General features: G+C 42.8%; 2 protein-coding genes across 2 annotated transcripts; both read right to left on the bottom strand.

Moving 5' to 3' along the window:
- Positions 1 to 574: 574 nt before the first annotated feature.
- LOC144103537 (papilin-like) lies at positions 575 to 6259 on the bottom strand. The gene is made up of 4 exons (XM_077636232.1): positions 6236 to 6259; positions 4643 to 4908; positions 2322 to 2597; positions 575 to 908 (listed from the first exon to the last, which is right to left on the bottom strand). Exons 1-4 carry the CDS (start codon positions 6257 to 6259, stop codon positions 692 to 694), a joined length of 783 nt encoding a protein of 260 aa, XP_077492358.1. The 3' UTR covers positions 575 to 691.
- LOC144103538 (uncharacterized) lies at positions 4824 to 26087 on the bottom strand. Its single transcript, XM_077636233.1, has 4 exons — positions 25847 to 26087; positions 11374 to 11564; positions 10498 to 11275; positions 4824 to 4908 (listed from the first exon to the last, which is right to left on the bottom strand). The coding sequence occupies exons 1-3, from the start codon at positions 26085 to 26087 to the stop codon at positions 10526 to 10528; spliced, it is 1182 nt and encodes a 393-aa protein (XP_077492359.1). The 3' UTR covers positions 4824 to 4908; positions 10498 to 10525.
- Between the last annotated feature and the right edge of the window lie 1391 nt (positions 26088 to 27478).

Below are 27478 nucleotides of genomic sequence, written 5' to 3' on the forward strand. Positions count from 1 at the left end.
ATACAGACAGCCGAGGCGCAGAAAAAGCTGTAAGATACAGCTTGACAAAGCCGCAGCTCCCTTTCTCTTCACAGCGACTTGACAGCAAGGGTTATAAAACAAAGGCAATTGGTAAACGTATCAACAGGCATACAAAAATGAATACAAAATAAAGTGAAACAGCAATATGCAATATTAAATCGACAATCACACTGGATAAACACAAATCGATAGCAAAGAAAAAGAATAAAAATATTCTGCACATCAAATTAGATAGCACGCAATGATTTTTTTGACGAACTGAAGAGGTAAAAATTATTATATGCGTATGCATTCAAGCATTCAAGCAAATATGCATTCAATCATTCGAATCCCTCCTGAATCTCCCAAAGTGAGCCGCAACTGCAGCTTAAGTTAGGGTTTACGCAAAAAGCGTACAGGCGCTAAAAGACAGAGACAGCGCACACATAAGACAGGACTGACGCCAGTCCTGGCAACCAACTAGCTCAAATCAGTCTTGCTAAGTTAGGGTTTCGCGGCTAAACAGTGCCTTCGACGATCGACGTGTCTTCGACCTTGATTACAATGCGTGAAACTACAATTAAACCTGACCCTTAAAAAGCGCACGAGTCCATAATGACAAGAGTACGGTGCGCGTCGACGTCTTCTCTTGTCAGAATGACGCACTTGTAACGTTGTGACAGCGCTGTTGCTAATAGTCGGGACGTGGACATCCCGGTGCGTACGTTACATCTTTGATGATTTCTTTCAGTCCCCGCGTACGACACCTGTATTCTTCTTTGGCTGGGCATTCTGGTCTTTGGGTTGGCCTAATTCCAGCTGCCTTCAGGAAGTTTGTCCACCTTTTGCGTCTCTTGCCGGGCAGAAGATTTTTGCACACCTTATTGCACTCCTCCAGCGTGTCGAACCTGCATTAGGTCGGTGATAAAATAAACAATGAAGGGCACGAAGATGGGCACGTTCTAATGAGAAGTACATGACAAAGTAAGCGTTTTTCCGCAAAAAAGGTCCCGGAATTCAATGCAGGCAGCGACACCACGCGTCCGTTTTCCGGAACTGCAGAATCGTCAAAGCAGCTTTACAATACACTGCCATTCAGTTTCGCACGATAATCACGTAGGTTGTTTTGGGCCAGTGGGGCGAAATTTTTTTAGTTATTTTTTTATTCTGCTACCTTTAGAATGCGAACCGTTAAGAAAACGTATCAATTGTACGGCGTAGTGTGGTGTACCCTATCTACCTGCACAGGCTAGAAGGTACGATTCACCTTACACAGCTTATTAACTGACCGGTAGGAAGAGCCACCTTCCAGCCAGTTGGCGGTGTTGGCACCTGCCAAGTAGAAGGAAGGAGAATCCACTTCTAAAGGAGACGATGGACAGACCGGAGGATAGATGCCGCGGATGCACTCTCCCTAAAAAATGACTAATTATTATGATGAATAATAAATTGTAATATATATAAAATGTTACAAGGTAAGAATATTAGGCCAGATATTATAAGTGTATAATAAAAGGCACTCATGGCAACAAAATCTAAAGCTAACGAATCGTTACTGCATCATAAGCCCTTTCACTGGCGAATAAGCAAGACGATGGGCAGAAAAAAAATGAATTGAGGTTTTCAAAAAGAAATTCATAAAAGTGACCCTGTGTGCCAACTAGTACAGGCGCCTTAAAATGTGTGCCGTGAAGGTCAGAAGCATGGGGATAGAAGAATGTTTTCTTGGCTTAAAATATTTCTTTGATTTCAAGTTTTTCCCAGGTGTTTCTGCATGGGTGACCCGCTTAACTCTGCTTGCCGCACCTATTCAAAACGTTCTCGATGAAGCAACCTTCCCCCATTTTAGCTATCTGTGCCTCTTTTGGTCAAATAGCACCAATATTGTGCGAAAAGACGATTACAGTTTATGAAATAATTTTTTTAATCAGTCGCATGAGGGAGTATTTTTCAATTTCGCACCAATCATTTCAACACGGAGCGATAGTGCAAGCAGGGCGCTCAAGCTGTCATCCTCTTCTCGTACTAAAATATTTTAATCAACTATTTTTTATCGCTTAAAAGTGAACTCTCCTAGGTACTCTATTACATGCGGCAAGAAAAGAAAATATTTAAAATAGTGTACGAAAACCACTTATCCACGCCGACATAAAATTGCCGGTCTTCCTGCGATAAGGAACAATTTGAGCGGCATCGGATCTCGTGTTCTCGAGTTATTAGCCTTGCAATAGGAGGGAATGATGTGGCATCAAAATTGAAAACAAACAAAAAACAAGTGAAATTATTGTGGTGAACTGTGTGTGGTAGTGACGTAAACACACCTTTTGTCTTCGTCGACGCAATGGTGGTCCTTCATCGTCTCGTACGTCACCTGGTGGCATCGTCTTATTCCATCCGAGTGCACGTACATAAAGTAGGGTTCGTTCATGAGGGTGTGGTTGCAGATACCACCCTTGTGTTCATGTATGCAGCCAGGCGGAGGGTTCTTCTTATTTACGCAGTTTTTCTGGCAGCTGTCGTAAGTGTAGTACTGTGTGTGCCCTTCTGGGTTGGTGGGGCATTTGCCCTCCTTGTATCCCCACCGCTGGCACATGGTTCTGCAACACCAACAGCCAATGCAGGGGTGAAATGTAACGATCAGCCCTACTTAATTTTCGCCGCACCACCGAGACACGAATGTTCGGAGATTGTATACCTCTCCCTAAATACACTGCATTTCGCTCTTTCACGTGAGTAAGCAAAAGATGATTTCTTTGCACACTCGTTGTACTGAACAAGACTTCAGGAAGAAAAAGGGATGCACCTAGACGAACATCACGATTAGAGAATAATCTTATTCGCAAAAAGTTCTTTACAAGCTATGGATAAATGTTAATATACCACACCATATATCCCATGCAGCATGCGTGGCTCGCTGCTCCTTCGTCGCCATCGCCAAGCAGGAAAATGAAAAATGAAAATAGTTTTGGGGGAAAAGAAATGCCGCAGTATCGGTCTTACATCTTGGCGGACACCTGAACCGCGCCGTAAGGGAAGGAATAAAGGAGGGAGTGAAAGAATAAAAAAGAAAGATGCCGTAGTGGAGGGCTCCGGAATAATTTCGACCACCTGGGGATCTTTAACGTGCACTGGCATCGCACAGCACACGGGAGCTGCGTTTGGCCTCCATCGAAACGCGGCCGCTGCCGTCGGGTTCGAACCCGAGAACTCCTGATCAGTAGCCGTGTGCCCTAACCACTGAACCACCGCGGCGTGTCCAAGCAGAACAGCCACGCGCTAGAACGATCACACTTAAAAAACGATCACACTTAGACATCGCGATAGAAGCGGCTGCCTTGCCACCCTTCTCTGTAGCAGGTGTTGCCGGCAACAGTCCGTGCATCTAAGTCTATCCGAGCTGCAATGATAGACACCTTCATTGCTACCGATACTAGACTGGCAATCAGCGAAGTTCAATACTTGTGGTGCGACACATGGCTGATGCCTTTAAACCTCGATAAATTCCAACTGTTGTTGTTCTCTCGCAAACGCGCAGTTATTCATCATTCGTACAATATTAACTCAGTCACGATTGTCCCAACAACGTCATATAAGTATCTTGGATTGCATCTGACATCTTCACTATCTTGGGTAAACCATGTCCAAAGAATATGTTCGGATGCCTCCCGTGTCTTAGGTTATCTACGACGTAACCTCAAGTTAGCAACTCCCGAAGTAAAAAAACTTGCTTACCTAACATTTGTTCGTCCAAAACTTGAATTTGCATCATCCATCTGGCATCCCTCTCAAGCTTACCTCACCGCCGAAGTTGAGGCTTTCCAAAACCGCGCGACCCTTTTTATCACCTCTAATACACTAAAGAAATTATCACTGCACTCAAACGTTCTATCTCCCTCCCCACACTTGAGTCACGCCGCATTATTTCACGCCTTTGCCTACTACACAGCTTTTTTTACCATCCGACGTCAAAGCACCCCCTGCTGAAACCACCAATCCGAACTTCCAGTCGCCTCAGCCACAGCCACCCCATTTCCAGCATCAAGAGCCGTACTTTAGCAATGAGCATTTTTTTTTCCTGACGCAATAACCCATTGGAATGCCCTGTCAAACGACATAGTTTCATGCAACGATCGCAAAACATTTCGCCCGAAACTGACTAGTCATTTTCAGAACACGTGAACTTGTAGTTGCCCTGTACTTTTTCTTGCATTTCTTCCCTGTATTTTTGTGCTTTTTTCTTTTTCTTTTTTTGCTTACCATTTTGTAACCACTTGATCCTATTTTAGTGGGTTTTTTTTTAGTGTTTACAGTTCCAGTGTTAAGTTCATTGTGCCTATGTTTTCATCATGAGTGCATTTACACAAACCAATTGGAAGCCCCTCCGTATGTAATGCCTTCGGGCCTTTAAGGATGAAATAAATGAAATAAATGAATTAGGGAAATTCTCGTCAGGATCACTTATTGGACGCCTCGCTACGGACGCATGCGAATGTGCTACATAGGCACGGCACCAAGAAAACACGAAGAACTTGACATCACTCAAGTCGGTGTACCTGTCCGCTTTGCCTTAGGTTGTGCCTTCCTATGATGCTTTATACTGTAGCTTAAGGCGAAGAAATCGTAGTTCAGGCTGGACACTTACCTCTTTGTGTTTAGGAACCAAAAGTCGGGTTCGAGTTTAGTCTCATTACAGGGTGCGAAGTACTTAGGTTGGAAGCATTTAAAATCCTTTGGCCTTTTTATGCAATATTGCTCGCATTCGTGCAGGTATTTGAACCGGTTGCCATTGCAGTGGCAGATGTAGTGCAGGTAGTCTGTAGTCGACACGCATCTTTTCGTGTAGGCCTCGTAGTAGTACCCGAACTTGCTCTTCTCGCAGTAGTAGAGGTACGTGTCGACCGGAGAACACTGCGGAGAAATTAAAAGGTGTTGCTTCGTTGCAGTCTCGACTCGAGCACAGTCGAACTGCACTGGAGCAGATAGTCCTCGCAGTGCCAGCTGCGCTGAGCACGACGTGGTTCGTAATAAGGGAGTAGTTACTCATTGACATCCACCCGAGCTCAGCCTTCTGGCTACAAAGGAAAGCTATACGGCTCTCTCAGAAACTTCGTGGTGAAAGAAAAATTCGTCCTGGTACGGGGCTCGAGCCCGGGACCACCGCTACACCGGAGCAGTCGCCCTACCAACTGAGCTAACCGGGGCGGCAAGCTTATGGTAGGACGAGAGCGAATGGATCAATAACTAGAAGTCGAACGGTGTTGGTCAAATGTTTAGGGCAACCCCCAAGGTGGAGAAGATCTGTAATAAGGGACTAATTACTCATTGTCATCCACCCCAGCGCAGCCACACGAATTTTTGTTTAACTACGAAGTTTCTGGGAAAGCTGTAGAGCTTTTCTTTGTAGCAGTATGGAAAACTGATAAGGTCGTAAGCGTTTATTAACCCTTTAACCACCAACCCCGAGCTGCAGTCATCATGGGCGACTTTACTAATATTATCAGTGATGATTTATACTTGTCCGGCCCGATGTTGCGCTGCTCCAACTATCAAAAACCTTTCACGATAGAAATAGCATTTCGAAACTTTAGCGCTTGTTTTAAGCCTTACAACAGTGGCTTCGTAATGGCGGTAGACCGTTACAGATGAAGACGAGGGCGACGACGGGGACGTTGGCGCAATGGATAGTGCACGTTAAGTACTAATTATGAAACCTTGTTCGTGTTAGAACAAAGCAACGTTGATAAATTTTGCATTGGGTTACAACGTACCGGATCCTATAAGTAAGACGCAGTTATGTGCGTTGTAACCTACTACTATTGCACGAACTGAAAGCAAAGCTGCCTTTAAGAGCAGCTTTCTCTCTATAAAATTATTGTTTTAATTCTAACCACAAACAAATAATGTATTACATTTTGAGAGCGATATTTTTTTTTGTACACCATTACGAGTGCTTAAAGAATTGGCAATTTGGAACGACTATCGGGAACCAATTTGGCGGTTAAAAGGGCAAAGGACTCCTTCGATCCTTGTAGCGCTCTGTAATCTCCGCGATGCTAGCAAGAACATCCACAAGTCAGAATACACGCGGATTTTCTAAGACGCCACGGTTACGTTGTGCGCAGGTATTGCGAATGTGGCGCAGAAAACGTGCACAATGCATTCCTGGATTCGCGACATACACTCTTCATACATGCGGTTTTCAATGAGTCGTTCACGAGGAAAGCCTAAATGTGACCCGCAGGATCTCCTTGGCTTTCATCGCCGACGAGCATGCTGTCCTGAGGCTTTTGAACTCAGCGTTCTCAAAACTTTCGCGTTGAGCTTTTCCTCGCGCCGGTCTTCAAGAGAACGCCGTGGTACTGCGAGATGTCATCAGTGCTTACACTTTCCCTCCATCAGAGTATTTGAGAGGTCTATCTTTTGATGGCCATTTCGGAGTAAGTGCCATTTTCTTTCTAGAAGCGGCCGGCTTCTTAGACACCGAAGCTAAGTTTTAGCTGGCTTGATTATTTTTAAAGCGATAATATTAAGGCTTCTGTTCAGCGGAAAATGCGGCGTGCCGCCGCCGACGCCTGGCGTTGTTGTGTCGTGAAATTCCTGGTCGATCGAAAAGGTGCCAAAGTGATTAAAACAATGCATAAGTCGCGATTACAGAATCGAAACATCACTAAACAGGTATTGACACATGTAAGACAACAAATAAGTTATGTACTGAAAAAATTGGCCCAATTAGGGGGGAATGAAACCCCTTACACTCAGATAGCGCGACACACACGCTATAGGCGACGCCGGCATGGTAGTGTGGCTGGTTAAACCGGGATTTTGTACGTATACATGCGTGGGCTTTCTGATAATGTGGTAGCTTGCGACTATACGCTAATCATGTGTGTGTTTACAGAGGTACTAATTAAGAGAGTGGCAAAGCGAATCTCGGTGAGGGGTCGGTGCACGGGAACGACTGTCTTGTGCAACCTGACGTTGTAGTGTCGTAATTTGGGAGCATTAGTAGATCACGATATCAAACATAAGAATGAGGTCAACTCGAGTCTCTGATGGGACGCATTAACGCCATCGCGTCGTACACTTACATGAATACCTTAAATGTCCCAGAAATGTTCTATTTATATCGATCGATTACTGCTCTCTACGAAAACGTCGCTGTTTCCACTGAAATGGTACGCTTTATAACAAGGATAAAACTAAACCTCAGAGCTGTCTCCACCCCCAGCCGATTTGACAAACCAGCATCAGTTCAACGAACATATTTGTTCGAAGAGATTCGAAGTACGACCATACGCGCGCAAAACGACAAACAAGAATTAGACAACCAATAACGCTCTAGACGTAATCCGCGATGTCATGATTACAAGCCGAGATGCGAACAAATTTCCAGGTTTATGTTCGAATTTTTCAGAAATGAGCACATAATTACAAGTGACCAAACATAAGAGAGAGAGACAAGACCAGTATACGGTACTTCTTAAGTGGAGAGTACCATGAAGTTTGCTTTAGCGCCCCCTAACGAAGCCCGGAATTTGTCACTCTTACCGTGTTATAGTTCGTAACACATGAAATGCTGGAGCGGGCACAGCTGTTGCCCAGAGCTGCCTTACAGAGAATAAAGCAGTGTATTTTTCCTGGTGCATCTTCTTCAAAGGTTTTTTCTGCGGAAACGCCCTCTGAGCGTTTTAAAAGGAAGAGATAAGCGAAACGTGACAACAGTTTTCACGGCTAGCCATGCGGTGAGACGAACTCAATTTGATCAGATAACTGCCGCTGTCACCTTTTTGGCTCACGCGAATGAAAGTAAAACATTTAACGTATTCAGTGAGCCCATTTAACTTGCAAATTTACATTCTTTAGCCGCGCGTTGTTTCACATAATCTCTTCTTAATATTATGCACGTGATGCACAACTGCGCCTTTTAGGCTGGGATGCTTGAGGCGAAACTTCTAGGCATGACGCTGATGGTGTGGCTGATGTTTATATTCCAAAAACTTGTGAGCAACATGCAAAGATAGCTGTTCTCTCTTTGATACATTTACTGCGTCACATAAGGCAGTATATTTGCAACGATCGCAATCGCTTTCCGTGGCTGTGTTCTCATAATGCGTTGGGATTTGGGCGCCTCTTCTCAACGCTGAAGTGGGAGCATGGAAATGTTTTTTTTATTTCATTTATTTACCACCACAATATACATGGTGACAGGGTGTCCGTAGTAAAAGCGGCCTCTTGGACCGCTTGACCTGACCATGCGCTATTTTATTACTTCTAGATAGGTACTTACGCTGCAAATGGTCACAATTATTCTCACATGAAAATAATATTTTATGTATACACGTACATATATTTATATATTAAAATCAGAGGCTCGTTATACCATGCATATGGAGGAAGCCAGGAGCCTCCATGTCCATGGAGCACAACTGAATATTTTAATTTTTTTCATTTTGTGATGTTGGTCAATGGGAGATTAATTGTCTAATTGCATTTTTGCTTAAAGGATATTCATGAGATGGCAGAATGAATGCAATGATAAGCCACCGATGAGGTCTGATCCCATGACCTCCGATGTTAACGTCCGATGCTCTACCAGCTTAGCTAATTCGTCGGATGTACAACCTCCTCTTTTCGGGGTTCACATGCTGAGTGGAACCAAACGTTGTGTGTAGTCACAAAGTGAACAAGGATGTGAAATCTGAATTTGATTTAATAAATTTTGGCATCCCCAAGCTTCTCTTCTAGAATCCCTTTTGTTCTCTGTATATATCAATGATATTGTTAACATTCCACTAATTGCCAATATTGTGTTTTATGCCGATTACACAAATGTCTTCTTTTCAGAAACTACCCTACATACACTTGAACACCGATCAAATGTCTGGCTGAAAGATGTAATGATATAGTTCTCTTTTATTCAACTTGAATTCAATGTTCAAAATGTGATATTCATGTTTTTCTATCCAAAAAATAACCCAATAGACCACCATATCTCACTTCAGTTTAATAAAAAGAATTTAGCAAGTGCTAGCGTTGGGGTTCTTTTCGTGTATTTCGGCAGTATCTAGGTTGGACCGATCACGCATATAACATCAGATCGAAAATAGCCAGATGTTTAACTGTGATTCGTCTAATAGGGCACCTTCTGACACAGCAGGTTAAAAGACAATGAATTTTACTCTGGTTCACTCTAATCTAGTATTTAGCAGTCTAGTATAAGGTTCCTGGAATGGAACAGATTCGCATAAATTATCTTCTCACCAGAAAAGAGCCCTACGTGCGTTATGTACAACCCAAACTGATGAAACAAATTTCTAAAACATGTCAAGCCCAGTTTCCTTGAGCATTAAAAATTTAGCTTAGCGATTCAAATGCTTCATAGGCTTAAGGAAGATTTCACTTCTTTCCGGAATATGTATCTTTCCATACACATAAAATATGAATTGCGCGTCCTTTCCCTATCTAATACAAGGTTCAAAACAAATTATGGAGCACAAAGCATGATTAATAAAATTGCAGCCTTCTGTAATGCGCACCCATCTTCAGCGGAAATAGCTCAAGAAGCTACGAGCACTATTGCATTTAAGAAGAAATTGAAGTTGTTCTTTATTGTTTTGTAGTTCTGCGATTTTTTTTAGTTCTGTTGGCTCTGTTTCTTTCTGAATGTTGTGAATTTTTCTGTTGCCTGCTTATACTCGAGTGCCTGTTTTCAATTTTCAATTTTCAATTGGAAATGTTTTTCATTTTGCTAGTTAGCAAAAAACCGGTTTGGACATAACAGTGTCATGTTTCTGCTTTTTTTTAGATTTCAGGAATGTCTCTCTTTTGCCTCGGTTATTACTTTTCCTACCCTGAAGTATGTTGTTTTGTTGTAACGTGATTTTTGTACATATGATTTGCCGCTAACTCAGCACTATCCTGATGTGTAAGCCAGGTGTAGGCTTCATCAGGAGGCATGCTTTCCCTGCCTCCTGTCGCAGCTCCTCGAAGGAATATTGTAAATATGGTGGAATAAACTTTTCAACTTCACTGCAGGAAGTATGATCCATGGTTTTTTGACATATTCTGGGCCGGAGCAAAGATACTAAGGCACGGGAGGTTTCGGAAGCTTTCCAGCATAAGAAAAATCGTGTCAGTGATACCCATGCAACTCTCTTTAGGACCGAGATGTCGTATCTTCAACGGCTTTGTTGATTGTGTAAGGTCTTACGGCGGCTCATACCTTGGCTTTCCTAACATTTGCTCTCTCCTCCGCAAATAAAGTTAAATGAAGTTAGCGCTTGTCCAGCGTCGTTTCCCCGTTGTGCTGGACTTTATAGGCGTTGTTGTTTCCTGCCTGAACTGCTATGCAGCATGTAGCCCCAGCTGAAATTTTTCTAAATTCTCAACAGCATCAACTTCGTTATAGTTTCGACTGGCTTCCTCTGCTTATGAACAACACTCGGCGATTAGGCAACAGTGAAAAAGCTCAACTTTGGAGTCATCGCTCGTACTCACTTGTTTTGGCCCTTTCTTCGTTGGTTTTCTAGTGGTTGTTGTCGAAGTTGTAGTAGTCGTTGTCGTGGTCGTTGTTGTAGTAGTGGTTGTAGTCGTGGTTGTAGTTGTGGTTGTAGTAGTTGTAGTCGTTGTGGTAGTTGTGGTGGTTGTAGTGGTGGTTGTTGTAGTCGTCGTTGAGGTTGTGGTAGTAGTGGTGGTGGTCGTTGTTGTAGTTGTGGTGGTAGTAGTCGTAGTCGTAGTAGTCGTGGTGGTTGTGGTTGTAGTCGTTGTAGTCGTAGTAGTGGTGGTGGTTGTAGTAGTAGTAGTAGTCGTGGTCGTGGTTGTAGTAGTAGTAGTCGTCGTGGTAGTTGTCGTTGTAGTCGTGGTCGTGGTTGTAGTTGTGGTAGTAGTTGTAGTTGTCGTTGTAGTAGTCGTGGTTGTAGTCGTAGTAGTGGTTGTAGTAGTAGTAGTCGTAGTAGTCGTGCTTGTAGTAGTAGTTGTCGTGGTCGTTGTGGTAGTCGTGGTGGTAGTAGTTGTAGATGTCGTAGTCGTAGTTGTAGTGGTGGTTGTAGTAGATGTAGTTGTAGTGGTGGTTGTTGTAGATGTAGAAGTAGTGGTAGTTGTCGTGGTAGTCGTGGCAGTGGTTGTGGTCGTCGTCGTGGCGCTTGTAGTTGTAGTGGTCGCAGTGCTGGTTGTGGTGGATGTTGTCATGGCAGTCGTCGTGGTTGTGGATGTCGGCGTAGTTGTAGTGGTCGCTGTCATAGTTGTGCTGGTGGTACTGCGGGTTGTGGCAGTGGAACTGACGTCACCGGGACCACCGGAAGAGGTCTGTGTGGTGGAAATATCTCTGTCGTCGTCGCGGTCGCTTTTCGTCGTGGTTTCAGGTTGTAAGGTGACGGTTGCCGGCGGTCCCAAGTTCCCGAGGTCCGGCAGAAGAGTGGTGGCGTTACCGGTGCGTTTCCCCAGCATCGCTCCTCCCACGATACTTGTGACGACCAGGAAGAGTAGGAGCAGCAGCAGTAGAACAGTGCACAGCAGGCGGAGGCAGCAGGCACCCCAGTTGCTCCGTTCGTCGTCCTCTGTGGACACTGCGAGCAAACGCAAATCAGAAAGAAAAGTCACAAGCAGGACGAAGAGTTTGATCATCTAAACTTCCATGAGCACCAAATAAAACTAGTAAAAAACACGGTGAAAATTTTGAACGCGTTACGATCAGGCATGCGCTAAAAAAAACACTGCATGATAGGAATAGCAATGTCTGGCTGACATGTCCGAAGCTGCATATAGGCTATGACAAATGGCATATTGGTGCGCGACAGATTACTTTAAACCATTTTCGCGTGTTCTGCTCATGCATACCAGACGAACGTGTTCGAGTTTGTTCTGCATCTAACTGAAGCTTGCTGGCCAAGGTTCGATCCCACGGCCTCCAGCTCAGCAGTGGAAACCTTCGACGCGGTTAAATTTCATCAGTGAAGAACTATGCAAAAAAACTATCGCTTGTTTCCCCAAACTTTTTAATCTCGAAAGCAAAACTGGCAAGTATTGCCACGTGGCTCAACGTTTATTTTTAATGCACATCCCTGGCGCACGGCATCATGTTACATAGCGAATAAATTTCGATATCCTCATTAAAGTGGTATATGTGTTTTCAATAAACTTTTATACACTATATCTAGTCTCTAGGCTTTTTATTTTGCCCATAGAGTCCATAGACTATCAACTAAATCTATGAGAGCATTAATTGCCTATTTTCTATAGAATGACTTTAGGCTATTTATATGCTCAAGTCGATAACCCCTGTGTGTTGGCGGCAACCCGTTGCAAGTAACGGCGTTACCGATAACGCATTGATTTTTTCGGTAACTTTGCAACGTACTCGTTACCATTTCTGTACTGTAACGGATAACGTACTTCAGTTAACATTTTTCGCTAACCTGAATTGTCCCGTTACTAGTTACTTTTTTTTCAAATTGTCCCTCCCCCGTATGCTCCTGTTTTTAGAGGAAAAGAAAGCGCAGAGCACCTAAAGTGGTGTTGTAAATAAAGAAAATGTAGAGGTGCTCTCGACGACCCTTGTTGCGGCTCGCATGCATGCCAGAAAACACATGCCCTTGACGATGCACCCAACTAAAAGAAAAAGAACACCCATAATGCACTAATCTCGTGCACAAACACGCATTCACACACTTGCCTTCGCCTACCTCCCCTTCGCAAACCACTGACACACACACAACTCTCTAAAGAGTGGAAGCATGCCGAGCATTTAACGTCACATTTTTCAGGACTACTGTAAATTTGTTTAGAGTTAAGCGATGATTTGTTCGTGAATTTAGAATTGATGATGAAGTGTCATTTTGTGTTTATGATGTCACATTCAGAAAATGGCTTCACCGTGGGCCACAGAGTTGTAAGTAGGATACAACTTAAAAAAAACAGCAGTTCCTTACACTGGGCCGTCGTCCGCTGCGTCCTGTATTACTCCGGTAGCCGAATGGAAGTGCTTGGCTGTATCAAATAATTACCAGATCAAAATTCTAAAGCTCATAATTATTTTTTGTGATAAACTTCTTGTTTAAGTTACGAGAAACGTTTAAGCAGCGGAATACTTTTTCGTTGTGAAGGAATTCTGTGTGCGGCGGCTGAATGTGGGCGAAGCTTCACGGCAGATTTAAGTTGTATCGGACTCCTTTAGGCCACTATAACATTGCTAAGCTCCTGCACTATTGTGCAAAGTATTCTCGTTATATGAGAATTTCCGCTAAAGTCGCCGTTTGGGCTAGAAGTTTTATGTGAAATCTGAGCTTTAAAACATTGTTATCGTGAGCTCTTGCATTGAAGACGCACAAAATTTATTGCCATGGAATAACGGCAGAGTAACGTGCGGTACGTTTTTCGGTAACGGTAACGGTAACCCTCTACCTTTGTTGTAGCTAACGTAGGGCTGTAATGCGTTCATTTTTTTAGCGCAACGAGAAACGCATTTAGTTACTTTTTCTCGGTAGCGCCTGCAACACTGAGTGATACAGTGGGTACAAGTTTTCCCCTGGCATGGTGCTCGGCTAATCCTGAGTTAAATTCTTGGAAAATGGGTTTGAGTAATCTAAAATACCTTGAGCCATGGCACTCTTTGTCCACAGAAGCCCTTTCGCCATAAAAATCCACCATCACCATCGTTTCCTCTATAGACAGTTTATAGACAATCTAGAGAATAATCTCTAACTGCTTTAATTTTCTTTTGTCTATAGACAACCTATAGACTATCTATAGCGTAAGTCCATAACAGCCTTAATTTTTTTCTGCAGACGGCCTTTAGACTATCTACAGGCTAAAGTCAACAGCTTTAATTTACTTTTTTCTATAACCAGTCTCTGTATATGAGAGGCTTATTTTCTTTTAGTCTCTAAACGGTCTATAGCCTATAGATTGAAACCTATAACAGCCTTATTTTCCGCCATCTATCGATGATCTGTAAACTATCTATCGACTGAAGTCAATAACCGCCATAAATTTCTTTTGTTTGTATACGGTCTAAGACTCTGTAGACTAAAGTCCATGATAGCATTGATTCTCCTTTTACTAATAGGCAGTCAATAGACTATCTACAGACTGGAGATAAGAACAGCCTTAATTTTCCTTTGTCTATAGACAGAAGTCTACAGTCGCTTGAAATTCTTTTGTCCATAGACAATTTATAACACTATCTATAGACTAAACAGTCTACAGACTCCTTTACTTTTCCTTTGGTCTATAAATGGTCTAGAAATTATCTACAGACTAATGTCTATGACACGTTAAATTTTCTTTTGTCTATACACTATATCTATACATTATCTATAAACTAATGTCTGTATTCTTTTTTTGTCCATAGACAGTCTATACACTATGGGCCAAAGTTTATTAACTGTCCCAATTTTTTTCTCTGTAGACAATTTATCCAGTGCCTTTCGACTATGTCTACAACAATTTAAATTTCGTTTTGCACTTCATGCGAGGGGATCCCTCGAGGGCGAGGAGAATGCAACACCCTCCTGTATATTGTTTTCAGAAACCTTGAAAAGTACCTTTCCGTTATACGGTGACGTATACAGGGTGTTTCCCTTAAGATTTTAAACAATTCTTGAAAACGCGGTTTTTGAGTTAGAAAATCGCTATATGCGGCATAGCATTGTCAGCGGTGTATTCCAATACAACTAATACGTGCTAACTAGAATACAACTAATACGTGCTAACTAGAAGGATGTTAAGTAATATTGAATACTTAACCTTCTAACCATTACTGGTATGCTTCTTAATTATTGAAACGCATGTAGCTCACTGTAGGAAATATCCATATCACTTTTTAGAATTCCGAAAACGCGGTTACCCTCGGCGCTGTGGCCAACAAATTTGGCTACTTCGCACTAAAATACATGCGCTTTGGAGAAGCTTGCATCTCCAGTGTATTTAACTCTAGAAATACCCAAAGTTTGTAGGGCCATAGCGGCGAGGCAAACCGCATTTTCGAAATCCTAAAAACTGATATGGACATCGCTTACAGTGAGCTACACGTCTCTCTACAATTAAGGAGCCTAGCGGTAATAGTTAAAAAGTTAACTATGCAATATTAGTTAACCATCCTGCTGTTTAGCACGTATTAGCTATAATGGTATGCACTCCATCGCTGAGAATACTATGCTGAAAGAGCTTTCATTAAACTGAAAAAAAAAACTATTTTTAAAAACTGTGTAAAGTCTGACGTGAAACACTTTTAATTAACATAAATATTTAATTCAAACAGGTAAAGAAAGCAAGAAAGGCATTCCTGGAAGTAAGGGAACCCGCTAAGTCTACTACATTAAACCAACACGCTCTCCCTCAAAGGAATCGCTCCAGAATATTTCAATCCATCTTTTGATTCTTACTTCCTAACGCGCTTGACTCAGAAACGTTTCATCAGCCATTCAACATTTCTCTAAAACTCCCTCAAAATGAAAGGGTTAAGACGATTGTCAGAATTCAGGATGTGCCCACCTCTTAGCAACATCGGGAGAATACTCTCGATTAGAATCTGCTGTTTATGCCTTTGCCGTGCGATTCACATTGAAAAGAGCTGCGACTCAACAATCACAAGGCTAGTATTTTTTTGTTCCTTTACAGATACCTGATGCTTCGAAGCCAATTACATGCTGATGTCGCTCATACCAGTTTTCTATGCATACACACACAAAAAAAGACTACGCTTTCGACTTTTTATTTAACCGAAAAGAGTGCCACATACTATACGGTTGGAGACGGCATGCATATGGACAAAGTAGTGAAGTTTCGCTTTTGTTCTCTCGATAACAATGCTGTTTTTAAAGCGCGAGGGAGAATTAAGTTTCTAAAACTATTTCTATCTGCTGGCTTAGATACCAGATCAAGCTACACACGTAAAGGGTGCGAATGGTGAAGATACGACAGTGAAATTAGTTTGCTTCCCATTTTATCTATTATACTGCGAGATGGTGAAAAATTATTAGGGCTGCAAGAAACTGTGCGCGGATGTGTCGGCGTCATCGGCGTGCAGGGTTTGTGTTGGTGGCCACTTCTCGCCAAATTTATTAATTTGAAACTCTGTCTGGCGATGAGAAATTCAGGTTGGCTCTATGGCTATTTTCTCGCTTCTCTGAACTTTTATTTTGCCGCATTTGCTAGCCTTTTTTCCAAACGCTGCGTCCTCGCCTTCAGGGTCGCTGCGAATCGAAGCACCCCTGCGCACGGCTAAGATAGGAAACTTGCATGCGCTCGCGGCGTGACTCTAAAGAAGGTGACATCTTCAGAGACAAGATTTCACTAGACCAAGGAGCCGTGAGAGAGCGCCGCTTACAGTTCATGAGGCAAATGGCGATACAACCCGTGCAGCGGCTTCCAGGTGCCTCGTTTGCTCTTCGGAGGCTGCCGGTCATCAATCGTAATGACAAGGAACGCGCGAAGAGACGTGAAGGCATACTGGAGCTGCCGCTGAATTCTTTTGGATGTTCATCCCACATCATGTTTGAGTTTATGGCACGCAGCGGCAGAATCGTACGAAGACACTTGCAGCGAATGCTCTTTTCCCTAGCTGGCGCAATAAGGCACAAAATTTTGTCACTTGGAGTGGCTATCACTTTTGCTGAGTTTGTGTTCTTGTGTGTTAATGTAGTAAAAAACATATTTTTATACCTGCGCCGCTATGCTGCACCTAAATCGCGGAAAGCTAGTCTGTGCCAAACTCGTGATGATAAGGTGGTCCTCGCGAGCTGTCTACTGGCTTTGTGTAGCAAGTTAGATGCATGGCCACAAATATCGTTAGCCCGTGATTGACGGTCGAAACGGAACTATTCATTAATGCCATGTGAGCTAGATTTACTTGGCGCGGCCCGAAATGCACACTCGCGTTCTGATGTGGATTGCGTTTTTTTTTAAATCTTTGTGTTATCGCCTATCTGGACCATGGAGTGCTGTTCCTCGAGCGGTCAACGACTAACGGTCAACGTGTACAAGCCCCGCGAAAAGCCTACGCGCTGCATCCCGTCTTCTCTTACGTAGCACATGCAAGGATTCGTTCATTTTTGTTATCTGAGCCGCTTACCTGGGCTTTCGTTTCGAATGCTGGGTAAAGGTAGCCTCGATAAAAGATAGCGTAGAGTTCTCTTCGAAAGGCTAGTTCATAAAACCCGCTCAGGAATGCACAAATTTCTCTAACAGCATTTGTGCGAGAGGCAGAGTATGCGTTCAGATTGCTACATTTCGAAAACGCCTTTGTAATCTGCTGCTTATTTATGCAAACGAATTTACTTAGCAAATTTCAGGCGGTATTGACAGTAATGCGTATGCAAGCTCACGCCTGCTTTGGAATCGACGCAGATGTAGCCATTATGTGCTGCTCAAGTTTTTCTCGATAATGCGTTCGGCATGGAAACCCTGCAACCCGTTTGTTTCGAAGAGTGCGCGCTAATGCATGGCAATGCTATTCCATATTTTTGCTTCAATATATGGGCACAAAACTGTGGTGAAATGGTTTACAACTGCTTGGTGGGTTTTGCATGGCTGTGCCCGTTTGGGTATCGGCGTACGTGCCTGGCTTCACACAGAGTATTTTGAACCGCTTGTTTAATAGCAGGTAAAAAAATAAATGCTGCAATAATCTTATGTTGGAATCCTTTTGTGAGGGGCATGAAATGTGCATTATATGGGATGACATTCAAAATCGTAGTGAGTCAACACTGATGTGTGGCACAATTCTTCAAAGTCTTCTGTTTCAACCGAAAAGGAATGCCATCAAGAGTGAGTATTGACAGCAAGTGTTTAGAGCAGAAGGAGTTTGCTCCAGGGATTATGGGCCTTTTTTTGTGTTTTATGAAAACCATTAAAAAATTTTCGTGCTTATTTACTGCAGAGAAGCCGGCGCAATTACTCCGTGGTTACCGCGATCATCTGATGACCTGAGAGACAAAGGTTCGACCTCGTCCTCGGCGGTCGGGGTTTGTTGGAGGCGAAAAGCTAGAGATATAAGTCTATAAACTGTCTATAGACATTCCGTACAAAAATTTCATTGTAATGCTGTAGACCTTTGTCTATAGACAACCTATAGATATATGTCTACAAAACCTTCAGTAGACCGTTGTCGATACAATGTCCCTCAGTTTTAGTCATCTCGGGTCTTTGAGCAGCATAAAACCAAACCAAAGCTATCAAGTTACCTTTCTAGAATGGTATAGCCAAGATATGTTTTGCTTTGTAAAGCACGTGTGTAGAGATGGAGTATATATTTTTTTTCAGTTACCCTTTTATTTTCCCCCTGAGCCATACTCGTCAACATGCGGGATGACTGACTGCAGACAGCAGGCCACAGGAATGCTTGAGGAAACTAGCGCGACCGTTACTTTCAACATTTATTTGTATGATGAGCTGAATTGTTATGGTTCATGTACAGCTTCTTTCAAGCCCGGATAGGTTAGAAATAAACTAAATTTTTAAGTGCATTGATCGTGACATCATTTTTGAAGACCGTGTGGTGATCTTTTCAACAGTTGTAGAATGTGTCTGTAGAAAGCGGTGTACTCAAGGTTTTGCAGACAGAGGTCTACAGGGTGACTGTAGACAGAGGTATCTACAGCATTACCATGTCATAATTGTGTGGAATGTCTATAGACGGTCTGTAGACATGTCTAATGGACCAGTAGGCTTTTGTCAATAGACTGTCTACTGACAGAAATTTTCAGGAACTGCGTGGCCATAAGCCTATAGATTGTCTAGAGAATGTCCATAGATTTTTGTCTATTAGTCTTTCAGCAGACATTTGTCTACACACTGTCTATTCACAAGATAGATAGATAGATAGATAGATAGATAGATAGATAGATAGATAGATAGATAGATAGATAGATAGATAGATAGATAGATAGATAGATAGATAGATAGATAGATAGATAGACAGACAGACAGACAGACAGACAGACAGACAGACAGACAGACAGACAGACAGACAGATAGATAGATAGATAGATAGATAGATAGATAGATAGATAGATAGATAGATAGATAGATAGATAGATAGATAGATAGATAGATAGATAGATAGATAGATAGATAGATAGATAGATAGATAGATAGATAGATAGATAGATAGATAGATAGATAGATAGATAGATAGATGGATAGATAGATAGATAGATATATATATGGATGGATGGATGGATGGATGGATGGATGGATAGATAGATAGATAGATAGATAGATAGATAGATAGATAGATAGATAGATAGATAGATAGATAGATAGATAGATAGATAGATAGATAGATAGATAGATAGATAGATAGATAGATAGATAGATAGATAGATAGATAGATAGATAGATAGATAGATAGATAGATAGATAGATAGATAGATAGATAGATAGATAGATAGATAGATAGATAGATAGATAGATAGATAGATAGATAGATAGATAGATAGATAGATAGATAGATAGATAGATAGATAGATAGATAGATAGATAGATAGATAGATAGATAGATAGATAGATAGATAGATAGATAGATAGATAGATAGATAGATAGATAGATAGATAGATAGATAGATAGATAGATAGATAGATAGATAGATAGATAGATAGATAGATAGATAGATAGATAGATAGATAGATAGATAGATAGATAGATAGATAGATAGATAGATAGATAGATAGATAGATAGATAGATAGATAGATAGATAGATAGATAGATAGATAGATAGATAGATAGATAGATAGATAGATAGATAGATAGATAGATAGATAGATAGATAGATAGATAGATAGATAGATAGATAGATAGATAGATAGATAGATAGATAGATAGATAGATAGATAGATAGATAGATAGATAGATAGATAGATAGATAGATAGATAGATAGATAGATAGATAGATAGATAGATAGATAGATAGATAGATAGATAGATAGATAGATAGATAGATAGATAGATAGATAGATAGATAGATAGATAGATAGATAGATAGATAGATAGATAGATAGATAGATAGATAGATAGATAGATAGATAGATAGATAGATAGATAGATAGATAGATGGATGGATAGATAGATAGATAAAGAGGACGAGGGAAAGGAAAATTTGTCTATTCACAAATGTCTACTAAAAGTGTATGGCCATAAATCTAGATGGTCTAGACTAGTCTATGGGTTTTGTCTGTAGAGAATCTTTAAGATTTGTCTGCAGAAAGTCCACAGATTTCACATACTAATGTCTATAGACAGTCTATGGATTCTCTAAAGAAATTTTTGTAACGCTACATGCTTCCCGGCGCATTAGTTCGACTCAGTCCTAAACAGTTCAAACAATAACCACATTGTGGGCTGCTATGTACAAGCCAAATTGTAAAACAAGCCGTTGACTGAATGCAGTCGAATATGCTATCGTCTGCGATTATTGGCAACATTTCATCGGGGAACTAAAAGCTGTGTTAAATTTTGGAAAAACTCTTATATTCTGAAAAATTTTAAAATATAACGCACGTTTTCGTAACCATTTAACTGAAAGGAACATAACACCATATCCGCCTCAAGTGATTTTGGTTGCTCGTGCCGACATTTTGTGCCAACTGAGTTCAGAGTTCATGAAGAAATAAACGCGGCAGCAACAACCGGTGTGAGGTGCAAAAACGATCTTAAATAAACGCAACTTTTATTCCGACCAAAGTCGTTTTGCCTTTCACTGAGAACTGGACGTTCCGAACAAAAAAGTTTAAGTGATGTTTGACAAGATAGTTTGTGACTAAACGTAGAGTGCCAGCGGAAACCAGTTGGTCACTCTAACCGCACTCTTTTAGAATCCACTCGGATATTGCTTGAGGAAAAACAATAACCTGCAAATTTTGTTAAAATTACTCCGTTTCTCGAATGACTACCAGTTTCACTCAAGGTTGGTCTGGGATCAGAAAAGCAGTGAGTCGGTGCGGACTATAATGGTATGGACGGCTCATAACCTCCAGACGTCTGCTCTGAGCATGGCATAATATTTAAGGTTCACTCCACGACAGCAAAGGCAGTCGCCATTTTTGAGTGCTCTTGATTTTCCACTGATTGCACAATCAACACAACCTGGCGCGATAATAAAAGTGAAGCCCTTGGCTGTTTCTCCCGGAGCACGTGTTATCGGTCCTGTATGTGAATCTATATCGCATTGTTAATAAGTGTGATAGATATAACGGTGGCTTTCAAAACCAGGAATGTGGCACCAACTTTGTCGTACGTGCCAAGGAAAAAGCACAGAGACCGCCACTCCAACAGATGGTGACACTGACCTCTAGTTGCTACAGAAGTCTGGGATGGCTTATCCTTGCTTTCTGGAGGAGATCCTGGTTCATAGCTGCTTTAGTGCCGCCTGTTTCTCTTTGTGTTCCTGATATGCTCATGCTCCAGGAATTAATATTAGGCCTGCCAACTTAGGCGCGAAGTTGAAATTAACAGATTTTTGGCCGGTCGCTAATAATAGCCATATCCGTTTTTAGAATTTCGAAAACGCGATTACCCTCGCCCCGTGAATTGTGCAAAAATACCTGCGCTTTCGAAACAATGCAGGCAAAAATGCAGACAAAGCAAATCCTCCAGTGGACACGACTAGTCTAAAAAGCCAGATTTTGTTGACCCACAGCACAAGGGTAATCGCATTTACGAAAATCTAAAAAAAGATACGGCTATTACAAACGACCGGCAACAACTCTCTGATTGCAACTAGATGCCTGCTACTCAAACTGTCATGCCTTAATTTAGACTCTTGTGTGCTCACCTGGATCAGCAGTTTTCTAACCAATCGTCTCCAGTTTGTTGTCGCCAACTCCCATTCATCCGCTCTCTCCCATGTCCGGTCGGGTGTTCCTCAAGGTACTGTTTTAGGCCCCCTTCTTTTCCTAATTTATATTAATGACCTGCCAAATAACATGTCATCGAACATACGCCTGTTTGCCGACGATTGTGTGATTTACCGCTCCATAAATAACCAATCAGATGTTGCCGTCCTACAGAACGACCTCGTTAAAGTGCAAGAGTGGTGCGATACCTGGCTCATGAAACTAAATGTCAATAAAACTTTTTTAGTCTCTTTTCACCGCCGACGTAACTACTCACCTCCCAACTACCTCCTTTACGGTTGTCCCATAACTCAAAGCGACAATATTAAGTACCTAGGTGTCCATATCTCCAGTGACCTATCCTGGCACAGTCATGTTACTAATATAGCTAACTCAGCCAATCGCGTCCTTGGCTACTTACGGCGTAACTTTTCCTTAGCACCCCCTTCCGTCAAACTAATTGCCTATATATCACTTGTCCGACCTAAACTAGAGTACGCCAGTTCTATATTCGATCCTCACCAAACCAACCTGTCGAATTTACTGGAATCTATTCAAAATCGCGCTTCGCGATTTATTCTTTCAGAGTACTCATATCGCGCTAGTGTAACTGGACTAAAATCTCTACTTGAACTTCGTACCCTGGCATCCCGTCGTCAACTAGCTCGCCTTTCTCTTTATCATATATTTTTTCACAGCTTGCCACCGAACAACGCACTCATCCGCCCAGCCCATCGTTTATCCCGTCACAGCCATCTCAAAGCAGTCTACCCCCAGCGCGCCCATACCACAACGTTCCAAAAATCATTTTTCCTCCGTACTGCCCTGGACTGGAACGACCTTCCCGGCCATATCGCTTCCCTTGAAGATCTTCAACAATTCAAGACTGCCATCGAAAATCATTTTTTTTTGTCATAACTGCCGTACTCCCCGCCCACCCCTCATGTAATACCCCTTAAATGGGGCCTTTGATGACTTAATAAATGAAATGAAATTAGTTAAGTTATTTATTTAAAATAAATGGCCCAGCTTACTAGTTGAGACGATTAACCAGTTTTCTGGTGTCCGTCAGCGTTGGTAATACTATGTAGTAAAAGCCTATTTTAGAATATTTTTGAAAGTGTTCAGTGAAACACATAGTATATTGCACCCGAGCTCGTGCAAAAAATTTTCATTGCATTTGCCGTAACAACAATGCCACTGCAACTCTAAAATCTCTGAAAAACGTGATCTACTGCCGAAGCACGATCAGCCATCACACCTGCCAACCTCACCCTCCGCATTACTTCCACCAATTAACAAGCGTACGCAGGAGAGGAACAGAGAAGCCACGGTGAGATCCGCAATCCGATAGTACGCCTTTCTACTACTTGTTCGAATGAGTAACGATTTCGTTTCTCATGGCTGACATCACCGGAAGATGTGGACGGGCGCAGTGGACGGCAGTTGTGGACGGGGCGTGTCCGTACGAACTGAATGAAAGTAATGAAAAGTAAACGGCGGCGTATGTAAGAATCGAACGCGGCCCTCTGGCGTACGAAACAGGAACGCTTCGACTCCGCCATGATGGGTCAACGTTCGAAGTTGAATTAAGGCGAGTCTACTAAATGCACAAGTGTATCTTCGAGCAACGTACCCAGGCGTACATGATTATGAGCATCTAAATTACAGATGGTGCTGTTTCGGTAAATAACCTCCGTGCTTCAAGCGTGGCCGTAGCGCCATCGTGCGGCACACACTGAAACCCCCCTCGCAATGTACGGCGCCGGTCCAACAGATAGAGCGCGCGTAGGCACGTAGGCAAGATGGCGGACGCGCAAGAGGAGGGAGGACGCGCCGTTTAGAGAAATGCATTCGCATCACTGCACCTAAGCAGACTTAAGTGCACCCCTGGATTTTTTTTGACTTTTACTGTTTGCTTTGTTCTCAACATACTTCCCTTTCCTTTAAGTCCTTTCTTCCTTGTGACGATGTTTGCTTCACCCGTTTTAATTGTATATGTACTGAGGTTATTTCCACGGTTATTTCCACCGGACTATTGACTTGTAACTATGGTTGTTCTTCTTGCCGGACTCGACTACAACTGTATGCATTCTTGTAACTTTTATTGTTTAAGTAAATCTGTTTAGTCATTTTCCCTGCCTTCTAATAGGCTAATTCTGCATTATATCCACTCTCGAAGTGGAATTTGATCAATCAGGGTATACTGTGTATGTATTGTATTGCATAGTTTTTCAAGAAAGAAACGCCACTTTACGGCGTGTATTGGATGCTGTATAGCATTGCAACTTTTTTTAAAGCAATGTCACTTTACCACCGCCTAGTGCTTTTTGTACTGCGACTCTATCAAGCTGTCATTTACACCAGCTTTTACTGTCGGCCTTCAGTGTCATGTACCATAATGACACCAATAAAGGCAGTATTATAATTATTAATATTAGATTGCAAGGAAACACACTGTGGGAAAACCAGCTGCCCCCCTGAAGCACACCATTCTGCTGCCAAACCACCCCACCTGCTTAACTAGGGCGCCTATCCATCCGCCGCCACCTTTCAGAAAGAATTTGTGGCATGTAAAAAGTCTTGGCTTATAGTAAAAACGTTCATTGAAGCGAAAACACTCAAAGTAGTTTTAGCTGGTAGATAGACCTGCGCTCACAGAATTGTTGCAGCAGATGTCTGATCTTCCACTAATTTTTATTCTTCTGCATTGCGTCCTCTGTTCCTTTGCAGTGTGGTTATATTTCCTTAGTTACTTTAATCAGCACTGAATAATGCTATAAGCCTGTAAAGAAAATTTGGCCAAAGTCTTACTCCAAAGTCCTACTCCAAGAACTCCACAATTTGCCACATAAGGAACAAAAAACAAACTGCAAATGCCAGAGAACGGTATTAGAGAAGAGTTATTAGTGACCTTGACGGCTGTGTGGCCTCTACGTAAGTCAGCGTTGCCTATAAGAGCATTTTGACCACTCGTTACAATATTTATTGCCACAGCATCCTCCAGTTGCCCGGCATTTTGTTTTGCGTTCGGAGTTTTCAAGCTGGGCTCAGCGATTTTGCTTTTTTTCCTGTTCAGAAATGTGCGCTCAGAAATGTGCACTCGGAAATATGTCTTCAGAAAGGATTATGGATATGATGAATTTTTAGGCAGCAAAGAAAGCTTTAGCCAAAGCGCGCCATAACAACAACAGTCATTTGTTCGAAAACACAGGTGTGGCCTAACTCATATTTCACGAGCATGTTATCAAAGGGAATCCGGGAACCAAAACATGCTGCTCGGCATCCCTATGGAGAAAAGGAAACGGCAGCTATTTTGTTCGGTGCTGCTGCATCTAGGGCACCTGTGGAAGCAGTTCCATCTATACGGGCCTGAGCAGAATTTGCGAGCTGTCGAATGCCGGCGCTTTGAAAGCGTCAAACCAAACGCCTCAACAGCTGTGTCCGGGGACGACCCCAGGTCGCTACAAAAAAAGACGGGGGGATATCCACAGTGACGAACGCGTAATCAGTGCTTGCCAGCTCGCGAGATGATTACAACAATTACGAGACGCATGGTTGCCCGTTCCACTGAACTGCCAGCGATAAAGCACTGAAGGCCGGACTAGGTGGAAAAGGATAGGTCATATTCATGGCTGAGGGGAATCACACTCCTCATCACCGCAGGGCGGCGGCCTTCAGTTCTGCCTTGGTTGCCCAATATTCTCTGTTGAGGGGTAAAAACCAGACATGGTGGGCCACCTCGGGCACAATGTTCTGTCGCAAGTACTATTCGATCGAGATGAACAGATCGACGACGACGCGATACTGAGTGAACTGAAATTAGTCATTAAGAGCTGTAAAACACTAGAACACTAACTAACCCTTGCCTTAGCCCACATCAGTGCATCTACCTGTGTTCTTTCAGGCCTCGGCCTACCCGTCCGACGCCGGAAGGGCATGCAAGGACTTTCTGCCTTGGAATTGGGAGGGCTGGGAAAAGGGGCGAAACCTAAACAAATCGTCGTGAAAGCTTACGTCTTATGTAGAATAGGTCGTCCGAGTATAGGGTGCTGGCCCCACCGGTGACGCCAGAGGTATCTGCCACGGTGGTACCGCCAGCAACTGTCCTAGTATCGTACGCGGTGGTGCGGCTGGTCTCCCAGCCGCCGGTTGTCATGGCGGTCGTGGCGTTAACCGTGCTGTCTCCGATGCCGGCGGTTGTTTCAAAGAAGGACGTGGCGTCCTTTTCTGCGTATGAGCTGCGATGGGCAGCCATGCTTACGCTTAGCTGGAGACCTCGGTGCAAGCTTCAAGCGAACCGCGGAGCTCTGCTGACGGCTGACGGAGCGCGCGGTTCCTTTCTTCTTCTGCGCGCCCCGAGGCGGCATGCAGCGACACGTGAGCCGCGATCACGCTAGAAAAAGCAGAAGTAATAATCAATAAACATTATTTCTTAGGACGACGAACTGCGTCTGGTTTTGAAAAAGGCGTTTAGTGAAACAGGACTGAGGATGAGGACCTGGTGCCCTTGCACTCGATCTACAATTGTTTTTCGGGAGTTTGCATGGCAAGCAAAAAGTCAGTTTTCTCAACCTAGGTGTTAACTACGAGTATTTCCCTGCAAGTTGAGCCGGCTCTCCTTCGCCATCATCAATAAGAAATTTGGTACGCACAGAGACATTCTATTAATTCTGCATAAGAATTATATAAGACCAAATTTAAAATTCGGTTTCTTTCTATTCTCCGGTTCTCCTAGATACAAAATTCAACCTCTGGTGCTAACGGAGAGGCGCGCTCTACTGTTCTGACTGGGTTTGCCAAAATCAGCGGCAAATGACCTCTTTCTGAAAGCCCGCATACGGTACTTGAACTCACGCTCCCACGTTCTCACAGCTCGCACCTTCTTACGGGGACTTGAGCCTATGCCTGGAGTGGCTCCACCCATTTTTTTTTAGAAACCCTAGCTTCTGCCTAGATAAACATCGGCCGCAATACAAGCTGCCTCAATTTGTGTTTACAGAGTACCGGTTGTCTAGAATTGCTGTCTTGCTTAGGTCTGTGCTATGCGTTAGCAGTTTGCAGGCTGCACCACCTGTTTGCTTCGACCATACGCTGCCACTATATGCAAAGCACTTATCTGCCAATCTGCTAAATGGTCTCCTGAAGGAATATCTGTTTCAATATTCGAGCTATAGAGTAAATTTCACAGATGCCTCTCAACAGGGCGAAACAGTAGCTGTAGGTGTTTATTCTCACGAACAAGATGTAGAGTTATACCCCTGCTATACGGCAAATTTAATGTCATTCGCATCGAATGACATTAGCACCTCATGCCATTAAACCGCTGCTACACGGTAACATCTAGTGCCATTAGGTTGGAATGACATTCGCTATCGAATGAGTTTGGGGAACTCATTCGCAATCGATCCCGAACCGAATGTGTACTCTGGACACCAGATACGCAGCAGAAACAAGCGACGCAAAAAATATAGCATGCGCACTGCCAAAGGTAGAAACTGCATTTATTTAGTTCTCCTAAAGAAATATTTATTTTGTTGTGAACCTCTTGACACTAGAAGCTGTCGTGGATAGCTTTTTTTACTCTCGGTTCCAGCAGCAGCCAACGGCAGCAGGGCCTTTCTCGCAACCGTCAATCCTTTTGGGTTG

This window comes from Amblyomma americanum, chromosome 9 (assembly GCF_052857255.1).
Source record: "Amblyomma americanum isolate KBUSLIRL-KWMA chromosome 9, ASM5285725v1, whole genome shotgun sequence".
Classification (NCBI taxonomy): Eukaryota; Metazoa; Arthropoda; class Arachnida; order Ixodida; family Ixodidae; genus Amblyomma; species Amblyomma americanum.